Source organism: Asterias rubens, chromosome 9 (genome assembly GCF_902459465.1).
Source record: "Asterias rubens chromosome 9, eAstRub1.3, whole genome shotgun sequence".
In the NCBI taxonomy this organism is placed as follows: domain Eukaryota; kingdom Metazoa; phylum Echinodermata; class Asteroidea; order Forcipulatida; family Asteriidae; genus Asterias; species Asterias rubens.
Window position 1 is genome coordinate 17,961,450 of NC_047070.1, and position 19,820 is coordinate 17,981,269.

The window sequence follows — 19,820 nt, forward strand, 5'->3', positions numbered from 1 at the left end:
TTTTTAGAAAACATTTAAAGGAAGGGTCTTTTTGGTGGCTTAAAGGTACAACAAAGGTTTAATCATAATTTCTTTCAGATTGAGTTTAAAGGGGTGGAACTATTTTTAAATATTGAAATGATTTATTTTTAGAAAACATTTAAAGGAAGGGTCTTTTTAGGTGGCTTAAAGGTGTGGCAAAGGTTTAGTAATAATTTCTTTCAAATTGAGTTTAAAGGGGTGGAACTTTTTTAAATATCGAAATGGTTTATATTAAGGTACTATTTAAAGGTACGGTCTTTTAAGGGGGCTTAAAGGTGTTACTTAAAGTGATCTTATTCCACTTTGCTGGAAAAGAATTGAGAGGATATTTAGACCTATTATTCCGCCGTCATTTTTGTTGGATAATATCACTGAATGGGACCAGTCCATTTTTTAGCAGGGGTGGATTTTTTTTTACTCAAGTTTTGTTTAGTCTGGGATAAAATGACTTTAATAAATGTAACCATAATATATTACTTGTACAATAATGAACCTAAAATAATGGAAGGAGAGAGATGTTTTGCTACATTTATAGAATTATTTTATTTGACAACTCCAAATAATAAGATACAAACATTTTAATTATCCACTTAAGACTATTACTTTCACTGTAGCCAAAGAACAAACAACTTTTAATCTTTTTAGAGTGATAATTTCTACACTAATTTGCTCAGTTTTATATTAGACTTATTTCAGTTGTCTTATTTATAAAGAAAAACATTAATTGACACCTCTAAGTTGTTTGGGCAAGTTTTTTAAGTAAACCCCAAATCTTGAGTAACGTTTTAGGGCATACAATTTGTGCATTTTTATGGGTTTTTTTTTCAGTTCAAAAGTCCAATCTTTTAGACGGGTATTTCTTTCAAAGGGGAGGTATACGTTTGGTAATTGTCTAAAAGACCAGTCTTTTCACTTGGTGTATCTCAACATTATGAACAAACCTGTGGAAATTTGGACTCACTCAGTCATTGAAGTTGCAAGAAAATGATGAAAGAAAACAACACCTTTGGTGTACAAAAAAAGTGTGCTTTCAGATAGGAATAAAAGGCTTCTTGCCAGAAGTCTTTTATTATATTAGTGAGAAATTACCTCTTTCTCAAAATCTACATTACTTCAGAGGGAGCCGTTTCTCACAATGTGTTATACTATCAACAGCTCTCTGTTGCTCGTTACCAAGTAAGGTTTTATGCTAATATATACTTAAAGCAATTACCAAACATGTACAGTGCCTTTAAGATATAATGATTTTGAGGTACAGTTTAAAAAAATGTTACTACGTTACTTCAGGGGCAGCCGTTTTGCATGTTTTATACTATAAACAGCTCTCTGCTGCTCATTACAAAGTGGATTAACTACACTCAAAAGTAAATTCATTCAACTCAACCTGAAACTTGTCATCAAGTTAGGGTTTTGCAGACATTCTGTGCGCACTCATCAGTTTGATTTAAAAAAAAAAAAAAAACATTTGGCAATTACCATAAATGTGGGACAACCATAAAATTGAATATAATTGAGCCAAGGGACCATATTTTCACTCAGCATATTTCTTTTTGAATTTTCAAGGTTAATACCAAAATCTCACTGCTTATCCCCAAATTGGGTCAAAAGTAAATAGGGTTTTACTTGAGCAGTCACAAATAAGACCTCATTTGTGAAGAACATTCTCACAAAATGTAAGCTTTGGATTTAGAAACTTTATTCCATTTCTTTCATGGATTTGTCCATTGTAGCTCATGAACACAAAGTCATAAAATGAAAATAGAAGTACCTATATTGAAGGCTTTTGGCCATTGAGAATGAGGAAGGAACATTTTATTGACCTTCAAGTACATGTGGTGTTTGCTTTGGGGCTTTTGCACAGACTTGTTCAGTTGAGTTAAATTGAAATTCAAAATCTGAAAAAATACCATGTCTGTATAGTCTAAAGATAAATAGGTGCACCTTGCAAGCAGTGTTATCTGGGCAATTTTATCCTGGTAAGGATCCTGGGCCACCCCTCCACTATTTTATCAAACCACTCATTGTACTATTCATTGAACCCTCACATAGCCAGTAATCGTACCATTGCACAATCAGTGCTTTTTACTTCCAGTCCAAACATTACTACCCAGATCTCTGACTTAATGAGTTTAAAATAAACATTGTGTGGTTGCTTGCAAATGGTGCACTTACTTTTTACAATAACATTCATGTAGAAGTAAGGGAATGTACTAAGCATCGTTAGTTAAAAAGTCTACGCGTTTACAAATGTAATCAACAAGTTGGTCGGTTGTTCATCCATAATGACTTGATGCGTAGATTGCCTTGAAGCGTTGCTCTCCTTAATCTTTTAACCTTTCATGATCGTAGTAAAGGTTATTTGCAACACACTTGGTTGAAGCATATCAGCGTTCTCATGCTGTGAAAAGTTAAGAAAACAATTGTATAAAGCTAACCCATTTTGGTATATGACAAATGGAAAGGTCAAATGAACAGCCCCTCCGATTTGAGTTTGTCAATGAAATCTGACGGTTCAAATTTCACTAAGAGCATCTACCTCAATTTTCATCAAACCTGTGGCAATGTCAAAACCAAAATTTATGAGTGTTTTAAATTGAGACACACATGAAATTCAAAAAACTTTTTGGCAATGGTGTATTCCCCCCCCCCCCCCAGATTAAAAACGCACATTTTGGTTGGTTTGATGCATTAACATCCCCCAAATATAAATGTCTAATTATACCACTGCTCTTTAGTTCTTTCACTTATAAATTTAAAGATGCAGAAACACTTTACCCCAGGTTTGTGAAAACAAAATTGGATGAGAAAAGATGATGGGTTTCTACTAGAAAGATGACTGGTTTTGTTAGTATTTAGTGGAAATGATATAATTTATGGGGTTTTGTTAATAAGAACATGTATTCATTTTTTTAATCTATAATCTGTAATCAATCTGTAGGGAGGGCCATTCATCTTGGTTAGGCGTGGTGCCAGCATGATCTCCCAAGAATGTTATGGCATGTGGTATGTGGGGTGAAGTCTGTTTTGTGCTGCTAAAACAGCCCACTTTGATGTTAGTATAACACAACGCTTGGGAATATCACATACCTATTTTTTGCTTCACACATCTATGTGTTGATGTGTAGACGATGGGCCAATGTTAGGCACCGGCAGATCTCATGAAAATATTTTTTGGACAAGGCAGAAATATCTGCAGATAAAATCAAAATACAGACCATAGTTTTTATGTGCCCTTTAAATGTTTGACTCGAGCTTCTCAAGTATTAAAAGTAAGGAAACATGTACAGATGACTCAAGTAGAACCATGAAATGTAAACACAGCTCTTTATGGAGTGTTCTGTGTAGAAAGTAATTACTATTTTAGCAAAATGGATTGTACTTTTGATAACTTTTCAAAAATGCTGGCTTACCCTGCAATAGGTTGTAGTATAAAAACATGTATTTTTGAAACATAAACAAGTAATTCAGATGATACTTTCAAAGGTCACTTTTATTATACCTTCTTTTTCAAATAAATATCCTTATAAACCAGCATTACATTGACTAAAACCTTTATATGACCCTATAAAGGGACAGATGACTTGAATTTGCAGAAGTTTTACAAAGGAAAAAATATCAGTGCCAATTTATTAACAGGTAAACGGTCTTTTTTGCTCTCTCTGTTCAATAATGTTCACCAATATTTTGGAGCAGCAACCCCCCCCCCTCGATCACATGCTCCTGCCCGAATAAATTTCTAATTACTTTGCATCCCACTAGCCAGTCCTCCCCGCACCAAACAGAATCAATAAGTAACAGTTGGAACTACCAAGAGAAGGTGATGCTGAATTTTGATGAAAAAGGAAACTAAGACATCTTTATGAACTGACAAATGTTTTAATGTTCAGGAGTTTCCCTTACCTTTTATTAAAGAGAGAGCAGTTCATTTACGAGACTCATTACACATTGTTAGGTAGCGTATCAGCTGCAGGTCTCAGACATCTACTTGGTTGATGAGTAGACCTCTCTGGAGTATGGGACCCTCGCTGTGTCATGCAAACAAAGAACAAAATAATGGCGTGTTTTTTAGCTTTCAAATAATACCTTGTAATTAAGCACAAGGGTAGTTTGAATATTTACCATCAAGGACCAACTTGAAAAAAATTATCATTTTTGTTCTTTTGTTATACATGTATAAAGGTAAAAGAGTGTGTGATGATTAGATATAATTGAGTAAAACTCAGTACTAATACTTTCATAACTTGACAAAACAAAACATTTCAATCAGTGTCCAGCTGAGTTTCACACAAAAAGTCCATAAGCGCTTACGGACAAGACAATTGAAAGCAACTAGATAGCAACGGAAGATAAACGAAAACGAAAGATTAAACACTAGGGGGGCTAGTTTTTCCAATCAATTTTCAACAAAATTAAAGGGAGGAAAACTTCTGTCATCATCAATCTGTTAAAAATCTCTTGATGCATCTCAAACTACATGCAAGGGTTGTTCACATAGTTCAATTTAACTGTTTAGGTAGCTTTTGTTTGGCCAAGATTGTAAAGAGTCCACATAAGAAGCGTTTGGGGCCATTAGTTGCTGAACCTTAACGTTGAAACTAGTGCTTACCGATTGATGAGGTAGACATAGCGCACAAGGCACATCTGACTCAGGGCAGCATTTGCATCATGCATGTACTTTTGGAGAGGTAAACTTCATCTGACGTCATGTCTGTAGCAAGTCTAATTGCAAAAAAAAAAAACATTATGTGAAATGAGTGTGGTTTTTTTTTTCTTCCTCTATTGCAGCAACAATTTGATAATGCTTTGACCATAAAAAGATGACCCATGCGTAAAGAATGTTAGTTTTTTGATTTACCCTTTACCCTTTGTTTACCACTGTTTAAGAATTGCAAAGATTGTGGGTTCGAAAGCGGACTAGTACCAAGGAAGAACATTGGTATGGTGAGGATTATAAAGAAATGAATGGTCTTTGAAGGGCCAAAAATATTGAAATTAAACTAGAGCACAGAAAATAAATCAGAAAAAAAGTAATATAAGATTTTGTTTTAAAACCTAGCATCTTCAAAATGTGCAAAATCTCATGATGCATCTTAAATTAATGGTTGTTCATATAATTCAATTTACCTGTTGATAAAGACATCCTTGAATATTGAGCCTAATTTTATGTAATCAAAACCCATTCATTTTGAGTTTTGAATTTACAAAATGATCTAAAATAATGTAGTAGGCTCTACTGATGCCTTTTTATGCAACTTGGACCAAGATACAAGCTTTATTAAGTGAATTATTAAAACTTGAAAAAAGGGTCAAACATTGAAAAAAACGTCAAGGGGTAAGTCCAGGCATTTTGTCAAATTTGGCTAATATTTGAGTTTTGAATTTATGCTCTAAAATGATGCAGTAGGCTCTACTGATGCCTTTTTATGCAACTTGGACCAAGATACAAGCTTTATTAAGTGAATTATTAAAACTTGAAAAAAGGGTCAAAAATTGAAAAAACGTCAAGGGGTAAGTCCAGGCATATTGTCAAATTTGGGCCAATATTTGAGTTTTGAATTTATGCTCTCAAATGATGCAGTACGCTCTACTGATGCCTTTTTATGCAAGTTTGCCTGAGCTACAAGCTTTATTAAGTGAATTATTGAAACTTGAAAAAAGGTCAAAAATTGAAAAAACGTCAAGGGGTAAGTCCAGGCATATTGTCAAATTTGGGCCAATATTTGAGTTTTGAATTTATGCTCTCAAATGATGCAGTACGCTCTACTGATGCCTTTTTATGCAAGTTTGACTGAGATACAAGCTTTATTTAGTGAATTATTGAAACTTGAAAAAAGGTCAAAAATTGAAAAAACGTCAAGGGGTAAGTCCAGGCATTTTGTCAGATTTGGGCCAATATTTGAGTTTTGAATTTATGCTGTAAAATGATGCAGTAGGCTCTACTGATGCCTTTTTATGCAACTTGGATCAAGATACAAGCTTTATTAAGTGAATTATTAAAACTTGAAAAAAGGGTCAAAAATTGAAAAAACGTCAAGGGGTAAGTCCAGGCATATTGTCAAATTTGGGCCAATATGAGTTTTGAATTTATGCTCTCAAATGATGCAGTACGCTCTACTGATGCCTTTTTATGCAAGTTTGACTGAGATACAAGCTTTATTTAGTGAATTATTGAAACTTGAAAAAAGGTCAAAAATTGAAAAAACGTCAAGGGGTAAGTCCAGGCATATTGTCAAATTTGGGCCAATATTTGAGTTTTGAATTTATGCTCTCAAATGATGCAGTAGGCTCTACTGATGCCTTTTTATGCAACTTGGATCATGATACAAGCTTTATTAAGTGAATTATTAAAACTTGAAAACGGGGTCAAAAATTGTCAAATTTGGGCCAATATTTGAGTTTTGAATTTATGCTCTCAAATGATGCAGTACACTCTACTGATGCCTTTTTATGCAACTTGGATCATGATACAAGCTTTATTTAGTGAATTATTGAAACTTGAAAAAAGGGTCAAAAATTTAAAAAACGTCAAATTTGGGCCAATATTTGAGTTTTGAATTTATGCTCTAAAATGATGCAGTAGGCTCTTCTCATGCCTTTATATGCAACTTGGACAGAGATACAAACTTTATGTACTGAGTTATTGAAACTTGAAAAAAGGGTCAACAATTGAAAAAAACATCAACGGGTAAGTCCAGGCATTCTGACAAGAGCCAACATTTGCACCTTGCAATCAGGGATATTTTGTTCACCAAACATGGATGTAAGTTTAGAATAACATTCAAAGCCAAAGGGGAAAACTTCTCAAAAGATATTTTAAAATTTGTTTATCATGAATACACAGTACTTTCCCGAGCCCTGTGAAAAAATATCACAGGCATATTACTTGGGTGGGAATCGAACCCACGACCCTTGCAATTCTAGAGCAGTGTCTTACCAACTAGATTACCGAGGTTGCCCGGAAGCTAGAGGCAGTTCAAATCCTGAGTAAACAGTGCTAACACACATTGGAGTATGGGTAAAAAAACAAAATTAATATTGTTGATCATGGAAAAACAAGTTTTTTTTACAGGGAACTTTCTGCAGAATCAACAAGAGTTGGCAACTCTGTATAAATACATCTTAGGTACTGAAGCTTGTGTTGGTGCTCTACCAACTAAGCTACACTTTATCTAGCCGTATATTTATTACCTAGTGGCTGTTGTAACCAGCACAAAGGAAAACATTATCCTTCTTTTGTAGGCTGTGATAAGTTGAAAAAATAAGAACACAACCCTTTTTTGAGTGACTGTTGTAGGTCCCAGCTTGTTAATAGTTGATTCAGTTGGAACTGGGGCTTACCTGTTGCTTGAGAATACATTGTTGTACAAGGCAGCATTCCCATCATACACATATCTACATCTGGAGAGGTACACTTCATCTAACAATAGTGTCTCTGTAAAAGTCTAGGTTAAATGAAAACAAAATAGAACAATATTTTTTGAAAGGGATATGTTGTACTTTCTCCTACAACTGCAGCAATAATTTGATAATGATTTGACCATAAGAGGGTGCCATAAAAGTAATCTCAAAACACTTGCTTTTAACAATAAACCTAGCGCAAATGATGGCCGAAGTTTTTTGTTGTTTTCTCATCATGTACCTTTTGGGGGTGTTTTGTTGGATGGGGATCAAATGACACTTCCACTCTTTTAGTTTTTAATTTAAAACAGAATTTATTGTTTTCAAAAATTGTATGTAAAAGTCCCAAAACACAAAGAAACAAAACTTAAACATTTAACTTAAATCTATGTATCATCAATTTGTCCAAAACCTCTTGATGCATCTTAAATTAATAAGCCTTTTTGAGAAATGGCGGACACAATGCTACATCACAATGCTTCAACAAAATTTGTCTGCATACACCCAAACCAAACAGTGTACTCCTATAGTGTCCGCTGTATCTCAAAAAAACTGATGGTTGTCTATAATATAGTTTAATTTAATACCTGTTAGAAGATATCCTTGAATCTTGATAGCTTCATGCATCTACTTCCGAAATTGAGGTATACTTCATCTGATGATGGTGTGTCTGCAGCTGGCCTAAGTGCAAAACAAATTACAATAAACTACATTTTGTGAAAATGGATGTATCTACCATCAATGTATTCAAGGTATGTAAGGGATTCAATGAAATATACTATTATATGAGCCATCAAAGCACCAGGGAAGCACAGTGGTGACTCAACTTTGCCGACAATCCATACAAGAACGCCGGGAAAAGTCCCTGTCTCTCACGATGAGTGTTTTCTTGTTTCTTTTATACACGTTACATATGATTTGGGACCTACAGCTTTATGCCCCTTCCGTGTCATCAGTGGATGTATAAAACCTACAATTAACTTAGCATGTTGCGCTTTGTTTGCTCAGTAACAGAGAGGGACAAAACATATTGTTATACCTCTGTACAAATTGTGAAGTTTGATTGGTCGAGAACAAATCATGTGACGCGCAACAAAAACGCATGTTACATGGCTTGACGGGCCGGGTAACATGTAAAGTGATGTACACTGGTGTACATCACCTTGATCGTTCCCAGCCCTAGCCGATTTCCAGCGCTGTGTACGAAACAACTGCGGGTTCGAGGGAATTGTCTTTTGTTCGTCTGCTTATTAAACAATGAATAGTCCGTCGTAATAATGTTTGAAGATGACAACAGAACTTCGAGAAGAGGAATAACAATTATACAAAGGTATAACAAAACAATTGTTGCACGCTGTGACTTTGTACACCCTCGAGGGAAAATGGCACCCTCGGGTTCCATTTCCCCCCTCGGGTGTACAAAACGCCATGGACCCCGTCACAGCGTGCAACAATTGTATACCGGAATTCTTGCTCAAAATCTCTTTTTTAAGCTTAATATGAAGTCCCCTATTCTGGAGGTTCAGGACAGTTTGATGGGGGCTATGAGGAAAACTAATGATGGCTTTGAGGAAAGAGGAAAATTTGTCTCATAATATGAGACATATTTTCCTCAATGCCATTATTGAAATGTCCTAAACCTATTGATGCATCTTAAATTGATGGTTACTACAACATACCTGTTGATGGAGAAAACATTGTTGAATTTGGGACCTTTCGGTCTGCACTCCCATCACGCATCGACTTTTGGAGAGGCCACCTTCACCTGACAATGCCATTTTCTTTAACTGACCTAAATGCAAAAACAATTTGAAAACAATTTTCTGTGACAGGAATGTCTACAAACAAAATATTCAACGCACTGGAACAAAAAGAAACAAGTAAGTGAGGAATTTGCCGAGAAGGATCTATTATGTGAAGTATCATAGCTCCGACTTTGTAAGTGCAGTGGTGCAACTTGCTGATAAACCATACAAGAATGCCGAGGCAAGCCCCTTCTTTTTCACAATGAGTTTTTTGGAATGTTTAACATGCGTTTTATACAAATTCTCACCTACAGCTCTATGCCCCTTCCATTGGATGTCATCAGCAGATGTATAAAACTTACAATTAACTTAAAATGTTGCACTTTGCTTGCTCAGTAACAGAGGGGGACAAACGTTCTGGAATTCTTGTTCAAAATCTTTCTTTTTCTGAAGATTATTATGAAGTCCCCTACTCTGGACTTAAAGAGTTTTAGAACAGTTTGATGGGGGCTATGAGGAAAACAGATAGTGGCTTTGAGGAAAGAGGAAAATATGTCTCATAATATGTGAATTATCATAGCACCCACTAGGGAAGTGCAGAGGTGCAACTTGCTGCCAAACCATACAAGAACGCCGGGCGAGCCCTTGTCTTTCACGATGAGTATTCTAGGTTGTTTTACATGGGGTTTTGAAACAATAATTAGGACATACAGATTTCTGCCCCTTCCAGAGGATGAAGCAAAAGTGCCTTGCTCACAAGGGGACCAGGATTCTTACCCAGTGGTAAGTGGTTCAACAAAGCATTGAAATTATTAAACAGTTTTTGAGAACCTGTGTCATCAAACCGACCTAAAACTCTCGTTTTATCTAGAACTAAAGGTTGTTTACAAATTTACCTTTTGATGGAGAAGACAATGACCAATCTTGACTGCATCCACATCAAGCTTCTACTTCTGGAGAGGTAGACTTTATTTGACAATAAAGTTTCTGCAACTAACTAAATGATACAAAAATAAAAACACTTTTTTATTTGAGTGTGTACTTATAACACATTCTATGAGGGTAAAAACAAAAATTAATGTTATTATCTCGTTGGGTCAGTGAAACAAGGTCAAACTAAAATTTTGGTTAGTAAATTTGCATAAATCACTTGTTAACCCACTCTCCTACAATAAGCATTCTGGTTGAAAACTTCAAAAGATAATCCAATGCTTTAGGTTTTTCTTCAGTTTTTTCCTGGTTTGCTGGCATCACTGACAATTTTGATAGGCCTCCTTTGTTTTTTATTATTGTTCATTTTGTTGGGTGGTTTTTGTGTGTTTTTGTCATCTCCCTTGTATTTTTTAGATTGGTTATGTTACTGTGTATTTTGTCCCATTTATCTTTTTATAGTTGCTCCTTTCTATTTTACAAATTTTGTATTTTCTATCACTAGATGCACGCTGGAAAATAATGTTCATGTCTTTTAATGTGTGATTTCTGCCTTGTTTGCAGAGGGTCACATCACCAAAGTAAAACATTTACATTAAACTTCATCAAATGTAAAATTTTAACAATTCTCAAAACATTCTGAGTTTGTTTTCCATAAGAGAATGACAATTTCAAAAGCAACTATTGAAATAACACATTTACGAGTCACTCAAAAAATGATAGATATATATAACTGATGACTGTCCCATTCAGCATCTCTCCAACACCGTTGACTTGAGATTAATACAGAAAACTGTAAATTATTTTTTTACGACGTCTGGGTATTATGTTTATAATTTTGTCAGGTTGACAGGGGTAGTTGATACACATAAGAATGACCAGTGTGACTGTGTCAACAAATGGATTTTTAAAAGAGACTGTTTAAACAGCTACCTGAGCGGAATGTTTTCAACAGAAATGGTATTTTTACTTGTGGTTATAATGCACTTGTTCACCATTTTAATGTAATTTTGATATGTGTACACTTCTGAACTTTTCGTAATTATCGATTAAAAAATCAGGCCCCTACCTAAAGGTTTTTTGAAAAACTAAAAACACTTCTGCCGTTGAGAGCGGGCGTCAAAGGACAATGCCGATAACGTCATTTGTGGGAGTTGTAAAAATCCACGCTGCAACAAAGCGGCTATATCTACTTATGACGTTTTGAGAGTGATTACGTAACGGGGCTTATCGCAAATCTCGCAGAAAAGCTCTGGATAAGGGCATACAAAATGATTGTTTTTTTACACAATTGAAACCTATTTATGATCATATGAATCAATTTCCTTATTCATCGAAAACATTTTAAGTGGAATTCAGCAAAGTTCACGACTTGACATTTTCGTTCAAGCAGGTCTTTAAGTGTCCCCCCAAAATATTGCAAACAATTATTTTGTTCATCAAAAGGAAAACATCTTTATAAAAAAATTACAAAAAAGGACCAACGAAATCTAATTAAAAAACTGGTAATGAAATAACAGTTAAAAGTATCAATTAAAAAAAAAACATCAAGTCTTCTATAATTGCAAATATGAATGTATGATCAATTAATTAAAAACCTGCTAATGAATTATTTATCAAATTTTTCATCTAAACGGTCATTAATTTATTATAGAAGTTACACATTCACAGAAAGGAAATTCTACTTAATTGCAAAGAAATTACAATTCATAAAATTTACTCAACATTGCATCTAACTTAACTGGACATTTACTGGAGCACCTCGGCTAACTGTCACTTCATACTCTGCTGATGGCACAAAGTGACCAATTTTTCCAGGGTACAAGGTATGATATGAAGTGGTAAAAAGATACAAAGGTAACAAAGTGGTTTCAGGACATCAGCTCTAAGAAATTCAATGCAAATTAATTAAATTCACTTGATTTCCAATCCATTCACTACCAATAGAGGGCACCCTTCGCCCCACATCACTCATTTTGGTTATGATATGCAGCAACGATGAGTTGATCGCGCGGTGTGTAGCGCTCAGTCGGTGTCAGACATGCGCAAGGATATTGGCTTTTATTTGATGTTATACGGATCATTCATAAAAATAAGCGGATCTACTTTCAAGATGCACTGACGTCCTGGGTATAAAGATTCTTTACAATGAGACCACAAATTTGACTGAAATTTTCATGGTTTTTTACCTGATTTGAGAAGTTGAAACTCCATTCATGTATTCTTAGTGTCCCTACATTTTCAATTAGTTCACACATACAATTATATCCATGGAATAAATTGTTGCCGAAAATAAGTGGAAGTTCTGTACTGGCGATGTGATCATCATGTACCAATTGATAGTGTGAGTTAAAGTGCGCATGGCTTTGGGTATAGTGCCATAATTGGCAATACGTCTTAAAATATAATCACCAATAAAGAAAACTTTAAAATTTTAAACAATGCGCGATTGGATTTCCAACTACAAAGAACATGTGGGTAAAAATTCAGCTTTCTGAGTTAAAAATATTTTTAAAATATTTTTGAATTTTTTTTTCGCAATGGTACAGGACCTTTTTACCCTGGACGCCATCGCGTTGGCTGCAAACAGAGGAGTCCAACCTGGGCTATGTTCGACTTAGTTTTGTACAATTTATTAAAGATTTATAACAAACAAACAAACTTGTTTCTAGAAACTATAAGGCCAAATAAAAAAAATACCAGTTTTTGGGGCCGCATCCTTTTTCTTACTATTTACTATTTTTTGATTTTATGAGCATTATGGATGTATATGGAGTATGTGTGGAAAGTTTTGGTAGTGTAGTACAAAAGAAACTTCAGTTATTGCTGGCTAACGGTCGTAAAACTTTCACCTATCAACGCTGATTTGAAAAACGTATAGCGTTTAACTTAAAGAGGTCCAAAATACTAGACCCCTAAGGCTCACAAGGGAGCCTTATATGTTCTAGAAGTAGTGAATAACGAATTATTATTTACAAGCAGATGCAATAATGTTAATCAAATAATAATCGTACAATATATAATCAAACATGCAAGCAACTTTGCTTTAACAATCCTATAATTACAGAAAACAAAACACACCGTGATGGAGTTTGTTGAGTTGAGGGGACCCCCCATCCCCCTCCCCTATAAAGAAAGCAATGAAGCAATTCTTTAGTATACTATTAGGTAGCGCGGCGGGGAAAAAAGGTAAATGCATTGAAGTGGCAAACAATTCCAATTCAGCCAATTTATTTAAGTATTTACAAAAATACAAGAACAAAAAAAAAACAAGTTAAGCTCAGTCATGACTCATGTACAATCAATAATCATGGCCCAATCCACTTTTTCAAGTGTGAACATAGAGCTATATAAGATCATATAGCCCCATGGTCACTAGTATAGTGTGAATGAGTGACATCCGACTGGCTGGGTGCAGGGGATGCTAGCATGGGCCGCATGGCATGGATGGATGGGATCGCTGCATGCATGCATGCAGTGTCACACCACGCTGTCATCAGTCAGCGAGTCTGGAAAACTTTCAACAAAACTTTCAACAAAATCTTCATTATCTAAGTCAAATAAGCAACTCACCATTACATTTAATTGCTCATTAGGTCCTCGTTTTCTTCCTCCGTGTTAGAACTCGGTAACAAAACTGAATTTGGCGGAGAATAAGGCACTTGAGAGTGACTCGTTCATGAGTGACAGTAGTCTAGATGTTGACGCCATCAAATTTGTCTTTAAAAATGGCGCTATCTGCCGGTGGTGTACTTGTCCGAAAACGTACGTCGTCGACGTGACTGACTGGTCCCCTGTATTTAGTGTGACGTCAGAAGTTCTGCCTGCAGACAATCATGTACAAAATTGTATTGTGTACATATTAATATCATGTACACCAAGTACATACAAGCAGCAACCATGCTGCTTGTGTCACGTGCTTGCTAGGCTTTCCGCAGAAGAAGAAAAAAAAGGTTTGCATAACAGAACATTGGACAACTCATTATGGACGGTTTTGGTTATTATCACAAGTAACTTCACCCAAATAAAAAAGGTTACGAGAACATTAAAACAAAAAGGAGTAAATAAATAGCTTGAACACCAAAAATCTAGAAAGCTTGTCACAAAAAAGTATTCAGCTCACGGTCCGTGTCTTGATTGGTGTAAACTTTATTGAACACTTGAGGGCGCCTTCTGATGAGTTGTTGTTTACGTTTATTTCCCGTTGTGTAAAAAGTGCTGTCACTCGTTTGAGTTTCACTGCTGAGAAAATGGGGGCAATAGACATCTTAGAAATGGCTTATGCAGCCGCCAAAACCGACGAACAACGGCGAGAAATAGTTTTAAAATATCTGGAGCGCGTTTGTACTCCGGATGAACGTAAAGTTGTGGAAGACTTTCCCCAAGGTATATCATCATCATCTCAGTCAGTTTTAAATGACGTTGACATAGAACCAGTTTCGTGATAAAATTACTTTCGTATAAAATGAAACGTAGAGTTACAGGTATACATTACCAGTCACCTTCCTTCTATTTTCAAACAATGTGGTGGTTATGAATTTGTCTCGTAGTTCCTACAAATAGTAAGAAACTGCTCAAAACTTATTAAAAAAAAAAAACAGCCGTACAACAAGTTGTGACTGTGATGTGCCCCACCCCTTTGATTGAGGACGTTTACACTTCTTAACCAGTTTCATGATAAAATCAAATTTTGTATGAAAAAAGAAACGCAGCATGTTAACCACCATCCTCCATGACCTATCAATATTTTGGTTATGAATTTGTCTAATACAGTTTCCACAAATATAGGAAGAAACAGCTTAACAAGAAAGTTCAAAACAAAGTAATGTTGATATAAATCAACTGTGCATTCTCCAAAAATAAAAGGATTGTTTTAAACTTAAAGCATATTGTAACTATATTCAAACTTGCTTGACTTTTTTGTTCAATCCAAGAAATGATGTAGATAGAAGACCTTTTTTTTATTTGCAGGCCTCGAGTGGTTTAACACAATGAAACCATTGTCGTTGCACCAGGACTTAAAGGGTAAACTTGTGGTGCTTGACTTCTTCACATACTGCTGTATCAACTGCATGCATGTTCTACCTGACCTAGAGGCCCTGGAGGAAAAATACCACATCACTGATGGACTTGTAGTCGTCGGGGTTCACTCGGCCAAGTTTGAAAATGAGAAAACATCTGCGAACATTCTGAATGCTGTACTTCGTTATGATATTGCGCACGCAGTCATCAACGATCATAACACTGTTATGTGGGATGCCCTCGACATACAATGCTGGCCAACGATGCTCCTGATTGGACCTTCTGGAGAGTACCTCCTTCCAATTATCGGAGAAGGACAACGCAAGAAACTTTTTCTAATCTGTGAGGTCGTCATGAAGTTTTTTAAATCTCGTGGAGAAATCGTCACAAATGTTGAGCTTCCGATGATTACACGGTTAAAGGACTCTCTACCAGACTCGCCTCTTCTCTTCCCTGGGAAAGTTGAAGTTGACGATCAAGGAAACAACCTAGCTGTGGCTGATAGCGGTCACCATCGTATCTTAGTCACAACTAAGGAGGGAGTATTATTGCACTGTATCGGTGGTATTGAGAGAGGGTTTGTTGATGGGTCGTTCCAGGAGGCAAGGTTCCACTCTCCTCAAGGAATGGTGTGGAAGGAGGATGTTATATACGTAGCAGACACACAGAACCATGCCATTAGGAAGGTAAATTAATGTCTAATTAAATGAAATGACACAATGAATACAGACTCCTTGCAAAATGCACAGCCCATTCGGTTGTGGATATCCTGTCTGCAATTTTGGGAGAAACATCAAGAACATGCATAAAAGATTTGACTCCAAAATTATGGAAATGGAACAAGCCCCTTGTTGGGAGGCGCATTCCACATTGTGTAAGAAGTCTTTAGAAATCAATAGCTCCTCTTGCGAAATGCTACCTGGTCTGCTAAGATTACGCTCGCATTTTTTTGCACAGTGTTCGTCCAATGATCTGCCTCCTCTTGGCTTCGGGGATCGCACCTTTTGAGAGTGTGACATCATAAGCATCAGGATCTATCAGACTTGTACAAATCCACACTGTGTTTTTATGCTGTGGTAAAATTAAATGATTTAATGATAATAATAGTCACATCATCCATGATCTCATTCTCAGGTTGATTTGAAGGCAGAGAGAGTGACTACCATTGCAGGCATGGGGGAGATGGGAGAACACAAGTGCCAATGGGGAGGGGCTCCAGGCCCAGAACAGGTTTTGAGCTCCCCCTGGGATGTGTGCCTCGGCGGTCCAGATGACAATATTCTCTTCATTGCCATGGCTGGAAGCCACCAGATCTGGGGACTGTTTTTGAGAGACAGCAAGTGGCTAGCTAAGGAAATGTAAACACTTATTTTGTATGAAACCCTCACATTTTCCCAGATTTTCTTTTAGTTGCTTTAAGCCAGTCTTGTCTTCTAAATTATAAAAAGAATTATATATTTCTGATTATGAAACCAATACTTTTTGGGTGAACTTAATCACTGTAGCCTAAGGAAACCTAAGGAAATCTGTTCACTATGTGAACCAGAAACACTTTGGGTTAATCCATTCTCCAAGATTAGTGCTCCGAGTCCCTTTTACATGCAATACCAATCCACGCAAAATAAATTTGCAAATAAACCAATGTAACTCTTCTTTTTTTTATCCACAGAGAGCATAATGCAAACGTATGCATTCTGTATGCAGGTACTGGGAAGGAGGAAAACCGAAACAATTCGTACCCTAGGAATGCAAGCTTTGCACAGCCCTCTGGTCTGGTCAACCCTCATGTGGACTACCTCAGCTGCATGTACGTTGCAGACAGCGAGAGTAGCAGTGTACGGAGCGTCTCGTTGAAAGACGGGGCAGTGAAGGGTGTTGTTGGTGGAGATTTAGACCCTATGGTAAGAACAAAGAAGTAGTTGTCCTACACTAATGATGTGGCGACCATGTTACCTGTAACAACACACATTTACAAAAGAGCCGCAGAGCCTGGACTTCCTGCAGGCATATTTTGTACTCAATGGAAAGAACACGTAAAATCTGTCACTTTATGGAGATTTTTCTGTTTGATTTTTATCATCTTTTGATATTGAAGAAAAGGAGTTAATCTCACACACCTTGTCCAGCTGTTACTTCTACACTCTTAAATTTATCGGAACATTTTGACATCCTTTTTTCACTACTGAAATATTATTTAGTGTTAAAGACATCTAAGTATTGTTCTTATTTTGTTGTCACACTTATATTATACTCAACATTTTGGGGTTTATTTTGTAGAATCTCTTTGCGTTTGGGGATGTTGATGGTAAAGGACGGGATGCTAAACTGCAGCATCCGATAGGCATAGCTTGGAATCCATTGAATCAGCACCTGTACATTGCAGACTCCTACAACCATAAGGTATGTTAGTCTCATTGCACGCCACTAATGTACAAGGCCTTGAATATTGTTCTTGAAGGGGCAGGGCAATTCTATTCTAAGAAGCACTTCTATGAGGAAAGTGTAAATTTGTATTGGAACTTAGAAAAAGGGCACCACAGCAAAAGCACAGGACACTACCCAAGTCGGCATGGTAGTGGACTGGTTCCCTCTTTACTCTTCAGTGAGTCATTATTTCCTTGTGCCTATGTAAAGCATAAATTTGTCCACTTTGTTTTTCCTTCTACCTTTAGATAAAAATGGTGGATCCCCTTAGGAAGTCCTGTTCCACAGTTGCTGGCAATGGCAAGGCAGGCAAGGTGGACAGTTCCACTTTGGAAGAGGTTGAGTTCAATGAGCCAGGAGGGTTGTGCGTTTCTTCAACCTTCAAGAGAGTCTATGTTGCTGATACAAACAACCATGCGATCCGAGTGTTGGATTTAGAATCTAACACCGTCCAAGAGGTAACTATGTTAAAACGCTAGTTCACCTTTAATAACAATATTAGCCTTAAGCTCTAAAATTTTCAAATGTAAGATTATGTAACGTCTTTTAACAATATTCCATTATATTTTTTTTGCAGTTGAAGATTATCTTCCCAGCTGGAAGCCAACCCCCAGTTGCCGAGGTCAGTTCGTTGTCCTTATCAGCTCAACCAATCAAACCCATCGTCCCATCTAAAACACCAGTAACGACTCAACCCCAGGTTGAAGCCACCGTCGAGGGTGCTCTTTGCCTTCATGTCAACATTAAGTTACCTGATGGGTGTAAGCTGACAGAGGGCGCTCCAACCGCATGGATGGCCTATGTTAAGGGTAAGGGTAAAATCAAGAGTTTTCTAATTTAAATTTGAACTTAAACAAAAGACTTTTAAGGACAGCCAAAACCACATCTGCCTATACTTTTTACAGTATCGTTGATGAGTAGTCTATTCGCCTCTATTCAGCAGAGCCTCAAATTTGGGCAGCAGTGAATATATTAGCATTATTAAACATTGTAACACAATTTTCTGGCTTGTGCAGTTCCTAATCATTGTTGTTGGAATCAATGTTTGTATGAGAGAGATTGGCTGTTGCCAGCTTGGCGTTTAATCCCCTCATGGAAGTTTGTCGATATCCCTTGGAACTGACAACCGTTTTTCAAAATATTTCACCCTGATTTAGGAGACGTGCCCCATCTGGTTCTTAGCAAGACATCCATCTCAAGCCTTGACGAGCCACTCTCTCACCAATGGACAGCGCCCTCTATGGCCCGAGATGTCACAATGCGGATTGAAGTTTCCGTCTGCTACTGCGAGGATTTAACTGGAACCTGTCACATGACAGGGTTGGCCTTTGAAGTGCCACTGAAATTTTCTGAGGGGAGTTCAGATTGTGATTTGACAATCGTTCATAGGATGGATCTATAGTGGTTTGGAAAGGGGGTTTACTATTTTTTAAATTCAGTTTCTACACAGAGTTTTTAATACTGAGCTTCATCCTCAGATCTTGAGTCTCTCTTCATTATCCAAGTAACTCACAACATCACGCTGGTGGCTTACCCAAGTCTGCCACCTCTATTCCGCTCTTGAAGCAGGGAAGTAGTTTAACATTTGACGTTATTATTTTTATACTATTTTATCATCCAGTTATAGCATTGCCAAAATTTATAATTAGAAATGGCTTTTATCAAAATCTGAACACACTTGGGGGGGGGGGGGGGTTGAATGTCCATATCTGTTTCCTTACTAACCAACATTCATCACAGAGGGTTGACAACAAAATTATCAAGGACATACATCTCAGCCAAAAGCCCACTTTCCTAGAGCTGCTTAACAGCCATTTTGTTTTTCTTACTGTGTAAGTTTCCATTTCAGCTTACCGATCAGGCTGTCTAATTTTCTTGGCGACTTTTGTCTTTGGAATGTAATTCTATAATGTTTAAAGGCAGTGGACACTATTAGTAATTACTCAAAATAAATATCATCATAAAACCGAGTATTGATTACGAGTAATGGGGAGAGGTTGATTTGTATTAAACATTGTGAGAAACAGCTCCCTCTAAAGTGATGTAGATTTTTGATTTCGAGACCTCAGGTTTAGAATTTGAGGTCTCAAAATCAACCATCTAAATATGAACACAACCTCGTGTGTCAAGGTGTTTTTTCTTTCATTCTTATCTTGCAACTTCGATGACCGATTGAGTTCAAATTTTCACAGGTTAGTTATTTTATGCATATGTTGAGATACACCAACTGTGAAGGCTAGTCTTTGACAATAACCAATAGTGTCCAGGGTATTTAAAGAA

At 36.6% G+C, this 19,820-nt stretch overlaps 1 protein-coding gene and 2 long non-coding RNA genes across 3 annotated transcripts; 1 reads left to right on the forward strand and 2 right to left on the reverse strand.

Moving 5' to 3' along the window:
- Positions 1 to 1,956: 1,956 nt before the first annotated feature.
- On the reverse strand, positions 1,957 to 4,024 carry LOC117295087. The gene is made up of 3 exons (XR_004519634.1): positions 3,922 to 4,024; positions 3,109 to 3,211; positions 1,957 to 2,419 (listed from the first exon to the last, which is right to left on the reverse strand). It is a non-coding gene; the product is annotated as an uncharacterized LOC117295087 (long non-coding RNA).
- Positions 4,025 to 4,638: 614 nt separating this feature from the next.
- LOC117295086 lies at positions 4,639 to 13,794 on the reverse strand. The gene is made up of 6 exons (XR_004519633.1): positions 13,668 to 13,794; positions 10,061 to 10,161; positions 9,099 to 9,211; positions 8,007 to 8,100; positions 7,360 to 7,463; positions 4,639 to 4,740 (listed from the first exon to the last, which is right to left on the reverse strand). It is a non-coding gene; the product is annotated as an uncharacterized LOC117295086 (long non-coding RNA).
- A 516-nt stretch (positions 13,795 to 14,310) lies between these two features.
- Positions 14,311 to 19,522, forward strand: LOC117295175 (NHL repeat-containing protein 2-like). Its single transcript, XM_033777750.1, has 8 exons — positions 14,311 to 14,480; positions 15,066 to 15,802; positions 16,251 to 16,474; positions 16,786 to 17,017; positions 17,394 to 17,516; positions 17,789 to 17,998; positions 18,118 to 18,349; positions 18,698 to 19,522. Exons 1-8 carry the CDS (start codon positions 14,345 to 14,347, stop codon positions 18,940 to 18,942), a joined length of 2,139 nt encoding a protein of 712 aa, XP_033633641.1. The 5' UTR covers positions 14,311 to 14,344; the 3' UTR covers positions 18,943 to 19,522.
- The last annotated feature ends 298 nt before the right edge of the window (positions 19,523 to 19,820 follow it).

Excerpts from the sequence above, each read along its gene's own strand:
- LOC117295175 (XM_033777750.1), top strand. The coding sequence starts at position 14,345 with ATGGGGGCAATAGACATCTTAGAAATGGCTTATGCAGCCGCCAAAACC. Across the intron at positions 15,803-16,250 it reads AGAACCATGCCATTAGGAAG|GTTGATTTGAAGGCAGAGAG; the intron begins GTAAATTAATGT and ends TCTCATTCTCAG. Across the intron at positions 17,517-17,788 it reads CAGACTCCTACAACCATAAG|ATAAAAATGGTGGATCCCCT; the intron begins GTATGTTAGTCT and ends TTCTACCTTTAG.